General features: G+C 38.8%; 1 protein-coding gene across 1 annotated transcript; it reads left to right on the top strand.

Annotated features, from left to right (window-relative positions):
- The first annotated feature begins 11451 nt into the window (after positions 1-11451).
- LOC139111260 (uncharacterized) lies at positions 11452-17030 on the top strand. Its single transcript, XM_070671403.1, has one exon. The coding sequence runs from the start codon at positions 13373-13375 to the stop codon at positions 14186-14188; it is 816 nt and encodes a 271-aa protein (XP_070527504.1). The 5' UTR covers positions 11452-13372; the 3' UTR covers positions 14189-17030.
- Positions 17031-18584: the final 1554 nt, after the last annotated feature.

The following is an 18584-nucleotide window of genomic DNA, read 5'->3' as shown; positions in this document are numbered from 1 at the left end:
TATCTATTAATATAGCGAAGGGGTCTAACATCCATGCAATGTATCTGTCGCATTTGGCATTAGCACGTGATGCGAACAGGTCAATGTCTGGCATACAGAATAAATTAACAATTTTATCGAATCCTTTTTTCGACAGTTCAAATTCAGTATTTGGTTTCAAAGATCTCGATTCTTTATCTGTAAGGGATTCAGATAAATTGTAAAGTAAAATTGATTTGGAAATGCTTCAAAAAGAATTTATTGATTAGAGCGGACCTCCGCTCAGTTACAATGATGAGGCGAGACTGCTCGCTCGTCGCAACATACACCGCTAGCTTTTGCACCAAGGCCAAGTTAGGGGATTTTGCACAAGGAGATAGGAGTACGCCGAATTAAAATTAATATGATATGATATTTCGCTACGTGATACTGATTAAATTGCTACTAAGAATTCTAACTTCTATTATTACTACATATCTGTTATCTTATTGTCTTTGGATCCGATATATGAAGCGAAAATCCAAATGTTTTTGGCCTCGCACCATTTTCAAATTTTCTTTGCCAGAAGACTTAAAAGTCTATGTTGAACTCCACCCATTTTATTAATATAGGCGATAGCGGTGGTATTATCAACCCGTAGTAAAATCTAACAATTTCTATAACTGCTCGCGAAACAGTTAAGGTTAAGGAACGCAGCTAGTAACTCTAAATAGTTAATGCTATTAGACCTTTCCGACTCTGACCAAAAGCCATGTGTCTTCTTATTACCGCAGGCTACTCCTCAGCCAGACAACGAAGAGTCGGAGAAAATCTCTAACTTGTAAGGGTAATCTCTAATAATATTAAAAGCAGGAGAGCCAATTGACCTCCACCAATACAGTTCATCTAGTGCCTTCTTGTTCAAAATTAGACTAGAATCGTAATTCATGTTTGAATTAACCAACGCGTAAAACTTCAAAAATTCGCAAGCTTTTGTATAGACTAAACCATAATTAACTGCTGGACAACACGATACCAAAAAACCAAGCATTTCAGCAAAATGCCGAATTTTGTAGCAATGGTTAAGTTTAAATTTTGAGACTAAATTTAAAATTTTTTGCTTTTTTGAATCTGGTAATTCTACAATCATATATTCTGAATTATAAATAAATCCCAAAAACCCGCAGTTTTTAGAAGGGATAAATTGGCTCTTTTCCTTATTGATTAAAAAACCTAAGTTAGAAAGGCAAGAAATAAGAAGATTTAAACTTAATACGCATTCCGAGCTTAAATTGTCGATAATTAAAATATCGTCAAGATAAATGACTAAAGTCAGATTTTGCCCTCGAAGATGAGAGATAATTGGTTTCATAATTTTGGTAAATACGAACGGTGCTGTACACAGACTGAATGGTAAACATGTAAATTCAAAAATTTTATTATTAAAAAGAAATCTCAGATATTTTCTATCCCCAACATGCATAGGAATTAGATAATAAGCATCTTTTAGGTCTATTGAAGACATAAAGCAGTCTTTATATAATAGTTCTAAAACTGTTCTGCTATCTTCTAACTTAAAGTGAACCGGGTCGATGAATTTATTAAGTTCTTTTAAATTAATAACTAATCATTGGGAACCGTCCGGTTTTGGGACCAAGAAAAAACTGGAAATAAATTGGCCTTCCACCGGAAGGCATTTTTGTATTACTCTGTGGCGAGACCGCCCTGTCCCGCCACTGCAGGCAACCGCCTGCGAACTTGAGATCGCGCCGAGCGCGCGCGACAACGGCCGACCGCCACTGAAGGCCGAGGAGGTAGAGATGCCCCTACCTCCGACCAACGGGTATAAAAGCCGCGGCAGCGGCCGAATAGGCACCTTAGTCCGATCCAGCTCTCGCCGCGACCAGTTCGGCCGCGACGAAGCGATTCCTAGTCCGTCTCGGAGGTTTGACCCGGACAATCCGCAGTGCCGCGGCTCGGGGGTTTTCCCGGCCGCAATCTCGGGGAGACCCGGGGTATATCGGACTCCGGTCTTATGCTGTAGATGTTATTGAGCTGCCTAATACCGACTAAAAAACCACACGCTATTCTTCTCTGCGAGAGATAAGTCACGGCACGGGAGGCGACATATTATTACAGTGCCGCGTCGTGACTTTCGCATATTATTTTCATCTCTGGGTTTATTGTCTTCCTTCTTAGTACCAAAAATTATTATTCTGCATATCTCACGTTTCGCTGTTCTGCCTATGCCCAATAGGCGTTATAGAACACCGTGAGGTAAATGATTCCCGGTGATAAGTCTGGCAGAGATCTCCTCACCCATAAGGGAGCTATTGGAGAGCCCCGTCAGACTTCCACTAAGAAACAAAATCCTCTGAGTTCTTAAAAGAACTGTTTGCCAAAGTATCATGATGATTTATACCTGTGATTAAGAATCTAATCCCGACGTAGATGGGCTGGTGGTCGTCTTCTACGCCTTGTACGTCTTGTGTAGATTTCTCTTCTTCTTTCTGTCTCGTTTTTCTCTTTAGTAGAGATAACTTCGTGACAGAATGTACAAAAAGCAGTTTTGACCGCGGGGTCTGTAAGTAGTACAGACATGATGGAATGCAGGTTCATATGTGGACCTATAACTTGTACTAATGAGTCTCGCTGTGTTGTAAACGCAGTACATTCATATAGAGTGTGGTCAACCCCATCCTTTGGTGCTCCACACTCCCAGCATTTAGTACTTCCTTCCTTTCCAATTCGGTGTAGGAAGTCTCCAAAAACTCCATGGCCGGTGATGATTTGTGCCGTGCGGTAGTCTAATGTACCGTGCTCCTCCAGTTCTGCCTGCCATTCTGGTAGTAGATCTCGCAGTGCCATAATTACTCTATGGCCTGAGCTTATATCAGTTAACTTGTATAGTTCATCCTTCCAGTCCGCCAGTATCTTTTGATTCTCTTCTTTCCGGAGTTGTACGCTAATTTCGTTGGTAAGGACTCGATGTTGATTTTCGATTCGCTTCTTGAAACTGTACCTGCGTGCCAGGGACACCGCCTCTAGGTGTAGAGGAGGTAAGCCAGCAAGTACACACGCCGCGTCTGTTGCAGTAGTTCGGTAAAGCCGTGCTACTCTAACCGCCAGTCTTCGTTCGAAGCGTCGTACCTCTGCTAATGCCAACCGGTTGTGCTGAAGCTCATCAGCCCAAACAGGGGCCCCGTAAAGAATTATGCTGCGAACTGCAGTAGCATACAGCTTTCTCGCCTTCCATACCGGACCACCTACATTTGGCATCAAGTGTCCGAGAGAAATTGCTGCTTTAACCGCCTTTGGCACGACTGACTGGAAATGCGCGCCAAAGGTCCAGTTTTCGTCTAGAGTCACCCCCAGATACTTTATGTTTGGGGAAGTTTGCACGGGTGTGTTGCCAACCAGTAACATGTGTTGGGGAGCCTTACACGTATAGTTGTGGAAGAAGACTGCCTCCGTCTTGGATGTTGCTACGGTTAAACCGAGGCCCTTAATCGTCTCAATGACAATATGTACCGCTAATTCAGTTTTGACCACTGCCTCTCTCCAGTACAGCCCAGTGGAGAGAACCAGCGTATCGTTCGCATAGCATATAATATTGCAGCCACTAGGTATAGGCGCCTGTAGGACCGCATCGTATGTCAGGATCCACAGGGTTGGTCCAAGGACTGATCCCTGGGGGACTCCGCGCTCGACAGTTTCCGTGATGAGAATTCCGTCTCTGTTATTACAGATAAGTGTTCTTAGTTGTAAGTAGTCCTGTAGAATGCTAAGTAGGTATCTTGGTAATCCTAGTTTCCGCAAGGCACGCATAATCACTGGCCAGGGAATGGTGTTGAATGCATTGGCGATGTCCAGGGATGTGGCCAACACAGTTTCTCCCTTCTCGTTGCTTTTGTGCACATATTTCTTAACCGCTTGAATTGCATCTATTGTTGAGTGCCCTTTTCTAAATCCGAATTGGTTGGTGCTTAGTCCTTTTCCGGTTGCTTCGACCCACTCCGTGAGACTGCAATTGATAATTCTTTCCATGAGCTTTCCTAGTTCATCAATTAGACAAATGGGCCTAAAAGATGAGGCGTTGTCGAGTGGCTTTCCTGGTTTTGGTATTAATACCAGAGAGGCCCTTTTCCATTCTCTGGGAAACGCTCCTTCCCTTAGTAGCCTGGTGAATACCCGACAAACCCTTGGGAGGAGTATATCTGCCGCCAGAGTAATTATTTTTCCTGGAACATTGTCTGGGCCTGGGGCTTTATTGGCCTTGATCCCTTTAATTGCCCTCATGACTTCCTCTTCCGTGACAGTAGGGTCCTCTTGTTCCTCATCTTCTCCGGAGTCAATATCCTTCAGGGGTGTAGGTACTATCACCTGCGAGGTATCCTTTGGGAATAGCGTGGTTACAATTTCCGTGATTTGCTGTGATTCCAGCATCTCCGTAGCCGGTGGTCCTCTTCTTCTGTATTGTCCGCTAATTATTTTATAGGGACGGCCCCACGGGTCTGAGTCGATGGTTTCCATTAACTCAGCCCACGCTGCTGTCTTAGCTGCTGTGATGGCAATTCTAAGATTTCTTCTAGCCTCCCGATAGCCTTCATATGCTAAATCCACATTCTCTTGAGTACTTCTGCGCCTTCTACGGCATCTTGTAAAAGCTGAAACGACCGTAATTCGTGGCCGCGAATATCGTGCAAGCTGGAGTGCCTGGACGTGCTCGCCGGACGGACAGGATTCGCGATTTGAATTGAGAGGTCCGAGAATGCACGAGACGTGGTTTGTGTAACAATTAATTGATAATTTATTCAATTAATAAAACAAAGTACAGTAAGCCAATTGTGACGAACGCGTGATTGAGACGTCGCCGGACGAACACGAATTTAACAAAAGATTTACGATAACGCGGTAATTGGCGCGAGTATGCGCCGGATCGGTACGGCGGTAATCGATACGCGGATCTATGACGGGCGGGCCGTTACAAGTTTTTCGGCATCCGCCTAGATAACGCCCTAATCGGAGCGCGGGGCTAGCGGCGCGAATATTTCCCCGAGTCGCGGGCCTGGGCGGGGCCTGATCTATGCACGCGGCGCGAGACGCGGTGATCGACCTAACGCTTAGATCGCGGCGCGAATGCGGTGTTCGGACAGCGGGGAGGATGGAGCACCTGTTCGGTGTTGCAGTAGCCGAGAGTACTCGGCCGAGGCGGAGAGCTCTCCACCCCGGGTTTGTGCAACGGTGCGAAAGGATATTTTCGCCTTGGCAAACCGACTGTAGGTCCGGGATCGAGATCGCTCGAAGGAGGCGAAGTGCGCTTCATCACACGAGCCGGTCTTACGAGTCTAGTCTTGCGTTCGGCTGTAAGGAAGATTCCTCTGCGGTGCAAGCGTCAGGAGTTCCTGACCGAGACGGAGTTCGCTCCACCCCGTTGGTTTGCTTGCTCCAGGAGTCGGTTCGGTCCGGATGTTCGCTGTGAGGCGAACGGAACGATAACGGTGCGCGACTTCTCCGAGTTCGCCTTTTTATCTAGAAAAGGCGACGTCCGGGGGTATCCTGGTACGTGGCGCCGGCCGCGGTATTCCGCGGTACCGTGCGCGTCGCGCTCGTTCGGACGAGCTCGGGGCCGCTCGTGTAAGTCCGTTCCGCGGGACTTTGCGCGTTACTCGGCACTTGTACAATTATCGCGCCGATGATCGGTTTCTTCGGGAGCCCCCGCGCTCCCCTTCCTGTCCGAGAGGATGGTCGTCTCGGCCTCCGGTGGTTCTTCTCCGGGAACGATGCTTTTCCCGGGGGCATCGTTACAAAACAATGAGTCACAATTATATTAATAGTGCGTTCCCACGCTGCGAGATCTGATGAGCTACTGAGCACGAGGTTCAACACGCCTCGTGCTGCAAGGTGATGTTTTCCAGAAGATTCTTGACGTGTTGCACACGGCGAAGATGATCTGGATGAGTTGTACTGGAGACAAGGCGATAAGTCGAACGATGAGTAGCATGATAAGTAAGAATTCTGAGAGAAGCACACTGCACGTTGTTGCACACGAGGTGATGCTTGGCACGGGTAGAGCACTGATAAGCCTCGAGCCGGCAACGTCTTCGAGAATCGGAGGCAATTATTGAACGACGGATCGATATCAATCCGTCGCCGGCGATTGGCCACGAGGTGCTGCCCCCGCGGCGGAGACATGATTAATTACTAACTTCAATTCTTGAACACCTGTAAACAAAGAAACGACAATCAAAGTTTACAATTATCACTCTTAGTGTTCAGGATCGATTTACGCAGTGAAAATGAATTAAGGTGTAAAGTAAAGTAGCACTTTTTATCAACAAAAAAAAAACTATAACAATTTATTAATACACAGTTTGAATACACAGTTTTGAGTACTGTCGCGCGGACGGTCACTCAAATTCAGAATAGCGATAGCACGCTGTTGCTCTAACTTATTTATTAGCGTTAGCACGCTTTAAAGTCAATTCTTGACAAATTTGCGGGTTCACAACGCGATTGTTCGCGTTAAAATCAAGCGTCGGCGCGCGAAAGATTTGTAACAAAGGCTAAAGCTTACGAGAGTTCTGTTCTCACTAAGATTCAGAAAGCGACTGACTGCCGAGACGTCCGCCGTGCCATTCTCCTTTATCGTAAAGGACAAAGGCTTAAGATTACGGGACATCCCGGGTTCTAGGACTTTTGGATATTAAATTATTCGCTTATGCGATATGACAATTGCAAGAATTGTTTGTCACTTGTTTATCGCATTAGGTGCCAGCTTGGCCACGTCTAAGATCTCGAATCTCGAATCGTTGCAGACCGGAAAATTATTATCAAATTGCTCTTTGAATCTTAAACACTTAGCTTTTATATTCTGTATTCTCTTCTAGTCTATTCTATTACGAAGTGAATATTACTACTAACCTAATCTCCCTGTCATTAGCATTGATCTCATTATCTTATTTATTTCCCTCTCCATCTAACGGTGATTAAAAATAAAAGACGCACAGAGCATGAGAAGCGCGGCATCCTCAAACTAAAGAAGGTATACTTTCTTTATATGTATATATAAAGTCATCTAAGTATATTATTAATATAATTCCTTGAAGTCTCAGATTATTAATGATTGGTTTCATAATTTTTGTAAATATATATGGGCTTGTACACAAACTAAAAGATAAACATTTAAATTGATATAATTTTCCTTCGAAATTGAATCTAAAAAATTTTCTATAATTTTCATAAATAGGGATTAAAAAATATGCATCTTTAAGATCTATTGAACAAAAGAAATCTTTATGAGAAACTAAATTTAATGCAGATCTAATGTCTTCCATTTTGAAATGTTGAGGTTCCATGAACTCATTAAATTTTTTAAGATTAAATATAAATCTGTTTGTACCATCGAGTTTTGGAATCAAGAAAAAAGAAGAAATAAATTGGTCGTCGCATGTTTCGCACTCTTCAATGGCACCTTTCTTAAAAAGATCGTTAATTTCTACATGTATTTTTTTTTTTTTTAGGAGAAAATTTTCTCTCTTTAGGAGGTTCTTTCTAAATAGGTATTCTGATAAACGGGATTCTATATCCTTTCAAACAATTTAAAATAAATTTATCCGACGTGATGCTTTTCCATCTGTTTACAGTTATTTAAAAAAATTAAATTTTAATTATTATTTTATATTATTAATTAATTTTTAAAAATTTTTGATTTTACAGAACATTTTAAAAAAGCTACAAAATAAAAAAAATACATTATGTATAAATGATTCGAATAAATAGACATGTGAAAAATAGATTATTGAAGTTACGGATTTGTTATTTTCACACAAAAAGAAATTAATACACGTATCGAAAATAATTCGCGTGTCGGACGTACGAAATCGTTGTGACTGTCAGTTTTTGTGGGAAATGGGGGTTGCGGTGTTAAAGAGTTAATATGCGCAAAGCTGCTTTAACGATGAACCGCGTGTACGTTCTTTTTCCAAGGATTTTGCCGCGACACGAGATCTTATTCCTGTTTTCTTTATTCAATTTCGAGAAAACATAACATTAATTACAACGTTATTTTTAGTAGTTATTTTCGTGTGCACTACGTTCGTCTAGTAATTGTAGTTTGTTCCTCAGGTATAACTCGTTGTCGAGTTTCTTAGCTTTTTGTTGATCAATGTGTTTCTTGGGGTCCTTGATTCGAAGTTCAATTGAAGAGAGGTGTTCGAGGGAAAAGAGCCTTTGGCAAGCGTTTGATCGACTGAAAATTTCTTGAAAAAAAACGATGGCCGGTTGTCAACAAACCATAAGAAACTGATTATAGGTTGTTAGTAGCAAACTGACCTAGTCGATTGGTACTATGCGTAGCTGATTGTGAGTGTGTCGTTTTTGATATTCAATGCGAAAAAATGTCTGTTCGAATTATCGTGCGCGAATCGTCGTCCTCATATTTTCGCCTGTATTTGTTAACATTCTCGTGAAATTCTTTGTCGCGAAATCCCGTAGCAATCATGGTAGGATACACCCGCTGGCGCAGATGGGTTACTTTTGCGTAATTATCGTTCTTGTTTGCATATCGAAATGGACTGCGTCGCGGAGTTTTATGGGAATTGAGGCCGAGCAAAATTTCGACAAAGTATTATGCGTGAAGAAAGCGCAAGTGAAACGTTGGGCAATTTTGTAGACGAAAATCAATGCAGTTCTTGATATAATCCTCGCGTGAGTATTTGATGAAATTTCCTAGTGTAAAGGATATTTTCGAGAAAATTTGTGGGTTGGTCGGTTTATAGTGGTAAAAATATTACGAATAATGTTATCATGGGCTTTAAACATTTTTTTCGGGTAGAAACAATGACTTGTTATTATTTATGGTTTTGTAATTTATTATGGTTTATGTAATTTATTTATTTAAAAAAAAAAAATAATAATTAAAAAAACGGATATATGGATAATTTCTTTTAATTATGAAAATATTATTGATTTTTATTTATATCGTGCGCCTAAACTTTTTTTTGTTGTTTGGCTTGCTTCGTGTTATTGGAGATTTATTGATTTTAATAGTAGAAGAGCTTGTTTCGTGAATTTGGAGATTATTGATTATATAAATAACTTATTTCACATTATGAGTCGTTGCTATGGTTAAGATCGTCGAGTTTTTAAATAATTTGTGTTAAAAATCATCATTTGAAACACAGCTGTTTTAATTTAAAGGTCTTTAAGGAATTTTGATAGTAGAAAGAAAGAAAAGATTGAGAAAAAAATATAGAAAGAAAGGAAAAAAATAGAATTTTAATTCAAGGATTCCAAGTTTAAGGTAAAATACGTTGTATATTTATTTAATATAAAATGAAAATAACCTACAAAGTTTAAAATAATTCATTAAAAATTTAATTAATTTATAATAATTTATATCTTTTTTAACAAAAATTATAATCTTATGTAAGAAATTTTATTTTTTTATCTATCATTAATTATGATTATTTTTCATAGAGGGGCTTGAATTGATTTACTTAAGAATTTTGTAAAGAATAGAAAAAAGATAGAAAATTAAGATATAGAAATAAAGGAAAGGAAAAAAGAAAAAATAAAAAAAAAGGAAATAAAAAGATTTAAATAAAAGGATTCTTTGATTACGGTAATGGAAATTTTTTAATTCTTTTTAATTCTCTTCTTTTTCAACAATAAATTATAAAATTAAATTAATGCAATTTTTAAAAAAAATTAACTGTGTTGTATAAAGTTATTTTAAAGATTATAACACTTTACAAAAATTGTAAGATTAAAAAAAAAAAATACAAATAAAAACAAAATATTAATTTTAAAAAATCTATCAATTTAATAATAAACCAATTATTTTATCTAAAACTATTATAATAACCCTGTAAAACTTAAAATCTTTATTTCATTTAAATTTATATAACTTTATAATTTAAAATCTCTATAAAATATATAAATAAATGATTGAAATCAAGAAGACACTGTTAATATTATTGAAATAATAACAATAAATATAATTTTTAAATTTATTGTTGAAAAAGAAAAGAATGATTATAAATCATTTTAATTAATGTAATTTGGTTAGAAATCCAAAAATGAAATGATTTGAATAATAATTGTTAATCTAAAGAATAATATTTAATGTCAAAAAAATGGTATCTATTAATCAATTTAGATGAAAAATTATACAAATTTATTAATTAAATATTATTTGAAAAGAATATTATAAATTATATTAATTAATTTTATGAATATTAGCCATTTTAATATACTTATTAAAATAATTAAAAAAATTTTCTTTAAATAAAATCTTAAAATTTAATTAATTAATTTTATAATTTCTATTTAATTTAAGAGGTTAAATACCATTCACCATTTTTAATTTAAAATAAAATAGAATTTACAAATTTTATAATTATTCTAAACTTTAAAGAAATTTAATATTCAAAATAATAAATTTATTCAAATGTAAAATATTGTCGTGCGCCACAACGCATGTTTGCTACCTTTATCCTTACCTGCCCGCCCGACGAAAGATATTTATTTATCTCACCCCAAGCAAGTTAACGCGTTATAAAAAAATGTAATCGCTAAATATTATAACAAAAATTAGATCGAGTATTTACTTTAACGTAGTACGAGTTTTCAACAGCTGGGCATGTTGCGGCATTCGTCAGTTGTTCAATTATTTGTAATTTACGTAATCAATTTAAAGAAACATAATGTGTGCATTTTACTTTATTTGATTATATTTTATTTTTTCTTTGAAGAAACGTTCGGTATTCGCATTCAAAAAAAAAAAAAATTAAAACTAATGCAAAGGCCTCGGTCAATTAACTAATATTCACTCGATTCGATTTCCGGTTATTCTCCGCGCGTATCACTTTAGGGTGAGTCCGGTGATTATTAAAAGGACATCAATGCGGAAAGTGAATTGCTATTGTTATTGATTTTTAACGAAAATCCGAGAGAGAAAGAAAGAGAAAATTAAACATCATTGCGTACTGGTGTCTACCCTGAGGACGGACATCACACACTGTAAAAAATTTTCATGTAAAATTACAATTATTATAGTGGGTAATATTGAGACCAACTATTATGGATGTATATTTACAAACATTAGTAAATTTTAATGCTGAAGGTAATATTACTATTTTATTTAATAAAAAAACAATTTGCATAAGTAAATTTATATGTTAAAAGTAAAATTAAAATAATATTCTGTAATATTACATTCTGCAAGTGTATTTATACAATCTCATCTATTAAAATTATTGTATGAAATTGTATAAATACACTTGCAGAATGTAATATTACAGAATATTATTTTAATTTTACTTTTAATATATAAATTTACTTATGTAAATTGTTTTTTTATTATATAAAATAGTAATATTACCTTCAGCATTAAAATTTACTAATGTTTGTAAATATACATCTATAATAGTTGGTCTCAATATTACCCACTATAATAATTGTAATTTTACATGAAAATTTTTTACAGTATAATAAAGTATACTTATTTCTTATGTAATAATAGGTTCTATAAAAGAAATATCATTTATGACAAATTTTAAATACCATAAACACTTTATATTAAATTATTATTTGTTACACATTTTTTTTTATTTATTACATTCTTTTTTTATTATAAACATAACTTAATGAAACGTATGCACTGCTTATTCTAAGTTCTATAAAAAAAAGTAGAATGATATTATTTTATAAAACGTTGATTTTTGTTACAAATTAAAGAGATTTTTTATTCCTGATTTTATCTAACCCAAGTTGTATTAAATGTACGTAAACAAGTTACATTAAGAGATTTATTTTAAAGATAAATTTATGAACGCGCTATGCGTCATGATTCAACGGAAACATGTTAATACATTAGAAATCTGTGGAAATCTTTTTTACATAACAAAAACTCTTTTTACATAACAAAAAAATCGAAACTGATTGAAAGTGTTTGGAGCTAATTATTACAATTAAGAACACTCTTTATAGATTTCTACTTAAATATTTTCTTTTAACTTATATACACTGCTCAAAAGTGATATAGCATAGAAAAATTCTATGCAAAAATTGTTAATCTTTGACCGACGGTAACTCCGCGAAAAATTGTCGTAAAATTATGATTTTTTTTTAAATGAAAGCTTGGAATCTCTACTTTAAGATGCTGTAGTTGGATTTTAATTTTGATTTATTTTTAGTACTGTAACATCTCAAAATGTGAGAACATGTTTAATGCATTAAAAATTACAAAGTTTAACGGAACGTACGGACTTGCTACATTTTTTAAGATAGATTCTGTTTGCAAAAACATAAAATCTAAACCTTTCTCTTTAATTTAAAAAAAATAAAGGTTGCTGCGATTTTTTTTCGCAAAGATACAGCATTTTAAAGTAACCCTTGCATTTTGGCATATACCGCCGGCATTAGCATTACCCGATGTGCACCACGGGGAGGTTGCCGGTCGGATTTTGCACATTATATGGCTCTGAAAAGAGCCGTTTTTAAGTGTGTGCGTGTGCGTGTGTGTGTGTGTGTGTGTGTAAATTTTAATAATATGTATTTCCTTCGCGTTGTTGGATCACTGCTTGTAATCGGTTTCTCATATTAAGGGGTTATATACAGTTAAAATTTTCAAAAAATCGATTTTTTTTTTATTTTATTTTCTTAATGTACATATATTTAAGAATATATACAGAAAGTTTCATTTAGTTCCGGTGAATATTTCCTAAGTTATAAGTAAATTTGAAAAGACGTTTCAGAGTGCTCGGAAGTACAAGGTCGGAGCGGTAGCGACTACCTGAAACGCTATCCCTTTTATGCTCCTGTCTATTGTTAATGATCCTTTCTAATGTATTTGCATGTGTAAAGCAACAGTGTGTTAGTGTTTTTTTGTACCTGAAGTGTCTACGTCGACTTTTCTAACCTCGAACTGGAATAGATTTGAGAGTGGTAGCCAGTATAAGCAGCTAAGCCAAGCAGTAAACTTGTGAGTTTGTTCATACTTTTTTTGTAATTTTTCGTGAAAATGAAGGGTTCCAGAGAAACGAGAAAATCTCTTAACATACGTAAGTCAAGACTAAAAAAGCGCAAAAATGTTTTTAATCCAAAAACAGCTGAAACGGATGAAAGTAGTTTCAGTGCCTCGGCGAAAAATTCAAAACAAAAGGAAATTTTCGTTCCACGTGATCCGTCTGTTGAGTATCGCATTTTAAATTTTATCACAGTATTTGCCGCGATTTCTGAATATGTGAAATGTAAGATCTGTGACGGAAATATCAAATTTTAAACTGCTTCTGAACGAGGACTTGGTTTTAAAATTGTTTTGCTGTGTGATAAGTGTGCAGATCGTCACATAAATTCTAGTCCTTTTGTCGCGCATTCTTATAAAATAAATCGACGATTTCTATTTGTCATGAGAGTCCTCGGATTAAGGTTAAAAGGTGCAGAAAAATTTTGTGGATTAATGGACATGCGAGCTTTTATATCACAGCCCACTTACGATTTGATAATAGATAATATTCACTCCAGTATAAAAACAGCCACCGAAAAACTTTTTCAACAGGCTTGTACTGAAGAAAAATATTTGGCTTCCGAACATCAAGATACTGAACATTCGACAGAATTAACTGTATCTGGCGATGGCACATGGAAAAAGCGAGGGTTTAGTTCCTTGTACGGTGTGACATCATTGATCGGATACTATTCTGGTAAAATTATAGATATTGTTGTAAAAAGTGCCTACTGCAAACAGTGTGAAACTTGGAAGAAGAGACTCAATACTGAAGAATATGAGGAATGGTCTACAGAACATGCAAATAGTTGCACTGCAAATCATTCCAGTTCTTCTGGGAAAATGAAAGTTGCTTCAGTCATCGAAATGTTCCAACGTTCACTGGAAAAATTTGGAGTCATGTACAAAAATTACATCGGAGACGGTCACTCTAAAACGTACTCAGGAATTTTAAAAGCTGCACCTTATGGTGATCAAGAAGTTGTTAAAAAAGAATGTATTGAACACGTACAGAAACGAATGGGCACGCGACTCAGAAATTGTGTCAAAAAAAATGTTCAAACGGTTGAAAACGAAAAAGGAAAAAAAATACAGAAGAAAACTCTGGGTGGAAAAGGCAAACTTACTGGAAAGATGATCGATAAGTTGACAGTTTATTATGGCTTAGCAATAAGAAGAAATTGTGATTCCATTGAAAAAATGTATAATGCTATATAAGCCACATATTACCATTATTGTTCGAGTGACAAGGAACCTCAGCACGACAAGTGCCCGGAAGGACCAGAATCATGGTGCGACTGGCAGAAGGCTGCAGCTGCCAATCAATTATCCACTTTCAAACATGATTATGACCCATTACCAAAAGATGTTGCTGAGGCTATACATCCGATTTTCACAGACCTCAGCAGTGAGAATTTATTAGAGAGATGCGTAGGGGGTTTTAATCAAAACAACAAAAAGAGCTACAATCAACTGATTTGGAAGATCTCTCCCAAAATTGTTCTAGCCGGTTTAAAAATTGTGGAAACTGCTGCATACATAGCTGCTGGCGTATTTAATGAAGGAATGACATCACTATTGTATTATATGAATGCAATAGGAATTACACTTGGACCCAATGCGCATTCATATGCCGAAAAAGAAGATGAGAAGCGCGTGAGCATTTCTGATCTCAGAGCGCGTGAGAGCAGCCGAGATGGAAAAATGGCTCGCAGACAACATCAGCTCGAGTTGTTGGAAGCTGCTGAATCGGCGAAGGGTGTATTATATGGTCCTGGAATTGACGACTCCATGTAAGTTTAAAAAAAAAAAAAAATTATCCTATGTAAAGTGCATTCTAAACTTTAAACGCGTTTTTCTCAAAATAGTATTTTCAAAGTCGGTGACCAACATTTCTCGAAAACGACTTGCCCGATTAGTCTCAAATTTTAATACAACCTTCTTAAATATATTTTTTATTAATGGATCAAAGATTTTTTCTCTCCAATAAATATTGTTACGCCGGGAACGGGTCGGCGAACGTTTCCGCGTTCGCGTCTCTCACACACTCACACACACTAACTCGCGGCGCCTGAGGTCCGCGAAAGAAAGAGACGATTTATAAAAAGGAACGAACAGTTTAATTAGAGCATGCAAAGATACAGCGACTGCACCGATTCAAGGCACGGGCAGAACTGTCATTTAGTAAGTAAATAATCTTCGTTCCTCTGGCAACGGAGAACCGAGACTTCGGAGCGAGCCGGCAGCTTCACGCTGCTCCGTGTACCGGGCGTAACACTGCCCCCCCCCTTCCTCCAGATTGTCGCCCCGACAATCAGGGGGGGCCTTCGTGGCTTCCTGTTCCACCTTGGACTCCTGTCCAAGTTCTTGAACTCCACAAAGCGACGCGAAGAATCTTCCTGAGCGCGAAGATGCTTCCGTCCTTGGCTTCCAGCTCGATTCCGCTGCTCCTCTTAAAATCTTCAAACAAGGGGGGAGGAATAACTTTCTGTGGACCCTCCGACTCAAGGTCTCCCCAAGTTCCTGTTCCGGCATTAGCCCTTCGTCCCATGGAAAACTACAGATCAAAAACCATGGGAAGAACAGTCTTCTTAACGAAAAATCTTCCTTATGAATCCAGTTCTGGTTCTTACTATATCCATCAAATCTTCTCCAAGCTGAGGGTTAATTGAAGACAAAGGTCTGTCATCTCTTTGAACAGCAGGAGCTGCTACTACTCTTCTAACTTCTCGTGCTGCTTGGCCAGCTCTTGCAACTGCACCAGCTGGTTCTTCACGAATCTCATGTTCTTCCTCTTGAACTGGATTTACAGGATTAGGATTGGCCATCTTGATTCCTGAATCTTATCAATCTAGCAGAAATGTCCGTAGTAGCCTGGTAGTGGTCTGTGTTGGTGCTTGGACTAATAGGATATCTAGTAGAAGACAATATATCTGAGGGTCTATCTATAATTTGCAAATTTCTAATTTCTTCTTGCAATTCTATAATCTTTTTGTTCAAGAGATTAATATCTCTTTTACTCAGATATATAGATGTTATAGTTACTCCTATTCCCCCTATTGATATTAAACAGGGCAATAGAGTTGCCCAATTAAGGGTAGCTCTTAAGCCAATGTTCACTCTCAATAAGTAAGATAAGAGGTATTGGTTTTCTACTATTACATCCAAAGAGTGTTTAAGTATCTTGCAGAAGCAATCCTTAAGAACACACTTACAAGTCATAAGAAAGTAAATTAGTAAGAATATCTTCTATATTTAACTTTCTCTTAGATTTGTGTGCCTGTCAATGTGTTTTAACTCTCGCAACGGAACGGAACCGTCATATGTATCTAACTTTAGATTCAACCCGGACACGGAACGCGCGTCACCCTCAACCGGAGGGACATCCGGAACAAAACTCGCGCCCCCCTCCGCCGGAAGAACACCGGAGACGCGCGAAAAATTATTGGAGGGACTTAGCTGCAATATTCGGCTCTGCATCCTCGTGATCGCATCATCACGCAGACGAATCTCAGCCCGCAGACTCTCCTCCCTCTGTTCCTGCTCGACCCGCAGCTGACGCATCTCCTGGCGAAGCGACTCGAACGCCGCCGCCTCAGACGAAGCAGGATCCTCCTGACGGGATCGCCTCCTCTTCGCCGCATGCGTAGCCATCCCGGACGAGCCCCCAAAATGTTACGCCGGGAACGGGTCGGCGAACGTTTCCGCGTTCGCGTCTCTCACACACTCACACACACACTAACTCGCGGCGCCTAAGGTCCGCGAAAGAAAGAGACGATTTATAAAAAGGAACGAACAGTTTAATTAGAGCATGCAAAGATACAGCGACTGCACCGATTCAAGGCACGGGCAGAACTGTCATTTAGTAAGTAAATAATCTTCGTTCTCCTGGCAACGGGGAACCGAGACTTCGGAGCGAGCCGGCAGCTTCACGCTGCTCCGTGTACCGGGCGTAACACTGCCCCCCCCCCCTTCCTCCAGATTGTCGCCCCGACAATCAGGGGGGGCCTTCGTGGCTTCCTGTTCCACCTTGGACTCCTGTCCAAGTTCTTGAACTCCACGAAGCGACGCGAAGAATCTTCCTGAGCGCGAAGATGCTTCCGTCCTTGGCTTCCAGCTCGATTCCGCTGCTCCTCTTAAAATCTTCAAACAAGGGGGGAGGAATAACTTTCTGTGGACCCTCCGACTCAAGGTCTCCCCAAGTTCCTGTTCCGGCATTAGCCCTTCGTCCCATGGAAAACTACAGATCAAAAACCATGGGAAGAACAGTCTTCTTAACGAAAAATCTTCCTTATGAATCCAGTTCTGGTTCTTACTATATCCATCAAATCTTCTCCAAGCTGAGGGTTAATTGAAGACAAAGGTCTGTCATCTCTTTGAACAGCAGGAGCTGCTACTACTCTTCTAACTTCTCGTGCTGCTTGGCCAGCTCTTGCAACTGCACCAGCTGGTTCTTCACGAATCTCATGTTCTTCCTCTTGAACTGGATTTACAGGATTAGGATTGGCCATCTTGATTCCTGAATCTTATCAATCTAGCAGAAATGTCCGTAGTAGCCTGGTAGTGGTCTGTGTTGGTGCTTGGACTAATAGGATATCTAGTAGAAGACAATATATCTGAGGGTCTATCTATAATTTGCAAATTTCTAATTTCTTCTTGCAATTCTATAATCTTTTTGTTCAAGAGATTAATATCTCTTTTACTCAGATATATAGATGTTATAGTTACTCCTATTCCCCCTATTGATATTAAACAGGGCAATAGAGTTGCCCAATTAAGGGTAGCTCTTAAGCCAATGTTCACTCTCAATAAGTAAGATAAGAGGTATTGGTTTTCTACTATTACATCCAAAGAGTGTTTAAGTATCTTGCAGAAGCAATCCTTAAGAACACACTTACAAGTCATAAGAAAGTAAATTAGTAAGAATATCTTCTATATATAACTTTCTCTTAGATTTGTGTGCCTGTCAATGTGTTTTAACTCTCGCAACGGAACGGAACCGTCATATGTATCTAACTTTAGATTCAACCCGGACACGGAACGCGCGTCACCCTCAACCGGAGGGACATCCGGAACAAAACTCGCGCCCCCCTCCGCCGGAAGAACACCGGAGACGCGCGAAAAATTATTGGAGGGACTTAGCTGCAATATTCGGCTCTGCATCCTCGTGATCGCATCATCACGCAGACGAATCTCAGCCCGCAGACTCTCCTCCCTCTGTTCCTGCTCGACCCGCAGCTGACGCATCTCCTGGCGAAGCGACTCGAACGCCGCCGCCTCAGACGAAGCAGGATCCTCCTGACGGGATCGCCTCCTCTTCGCCGCATGCGTAGCCATCCCGGACGAGCCCCCAAAATGTTACGCCGGGAACGGGTCGGCGAACGTTTCCGCGTTCGCGTCTCTCACACACTCACACACACTAACTCGCGGCGCCTGAGGTCCGCGAAAGAAAGAGACGATTTATAAAAAGGAACGAACAGTTTAATTAGAGCATGCAAAGATACAGCGACTGCACCGATTCAAGGCACGGGCAGAACTGTCATTTAGTAAGTAAATAATCTTCGTTCTCCTGGCAACGGGGAACCGAGACTTCGGAGCGAGCCGGCAGCTTCAC

This window comes from Cardiocondyla obscurior, linkage group LG23 (assembly GCF_019399895.1).
Source record: "Cardiocondyla obscurior isolate alpha-2009 linkage group LG23, Cobs3.1, whole genome shotgun sequence".
NCBI classification, from domain to species: domain Eukaryota; kingdom Metazoa; phylum Arthropoda; class Insecta; order Hymenoptera; family Formicidae; genus Cardiocondyla; species Cardiocondyla obscurior.
This window is presented reverse-complemented; position numbering and strand designations above follow the sequence as displayed.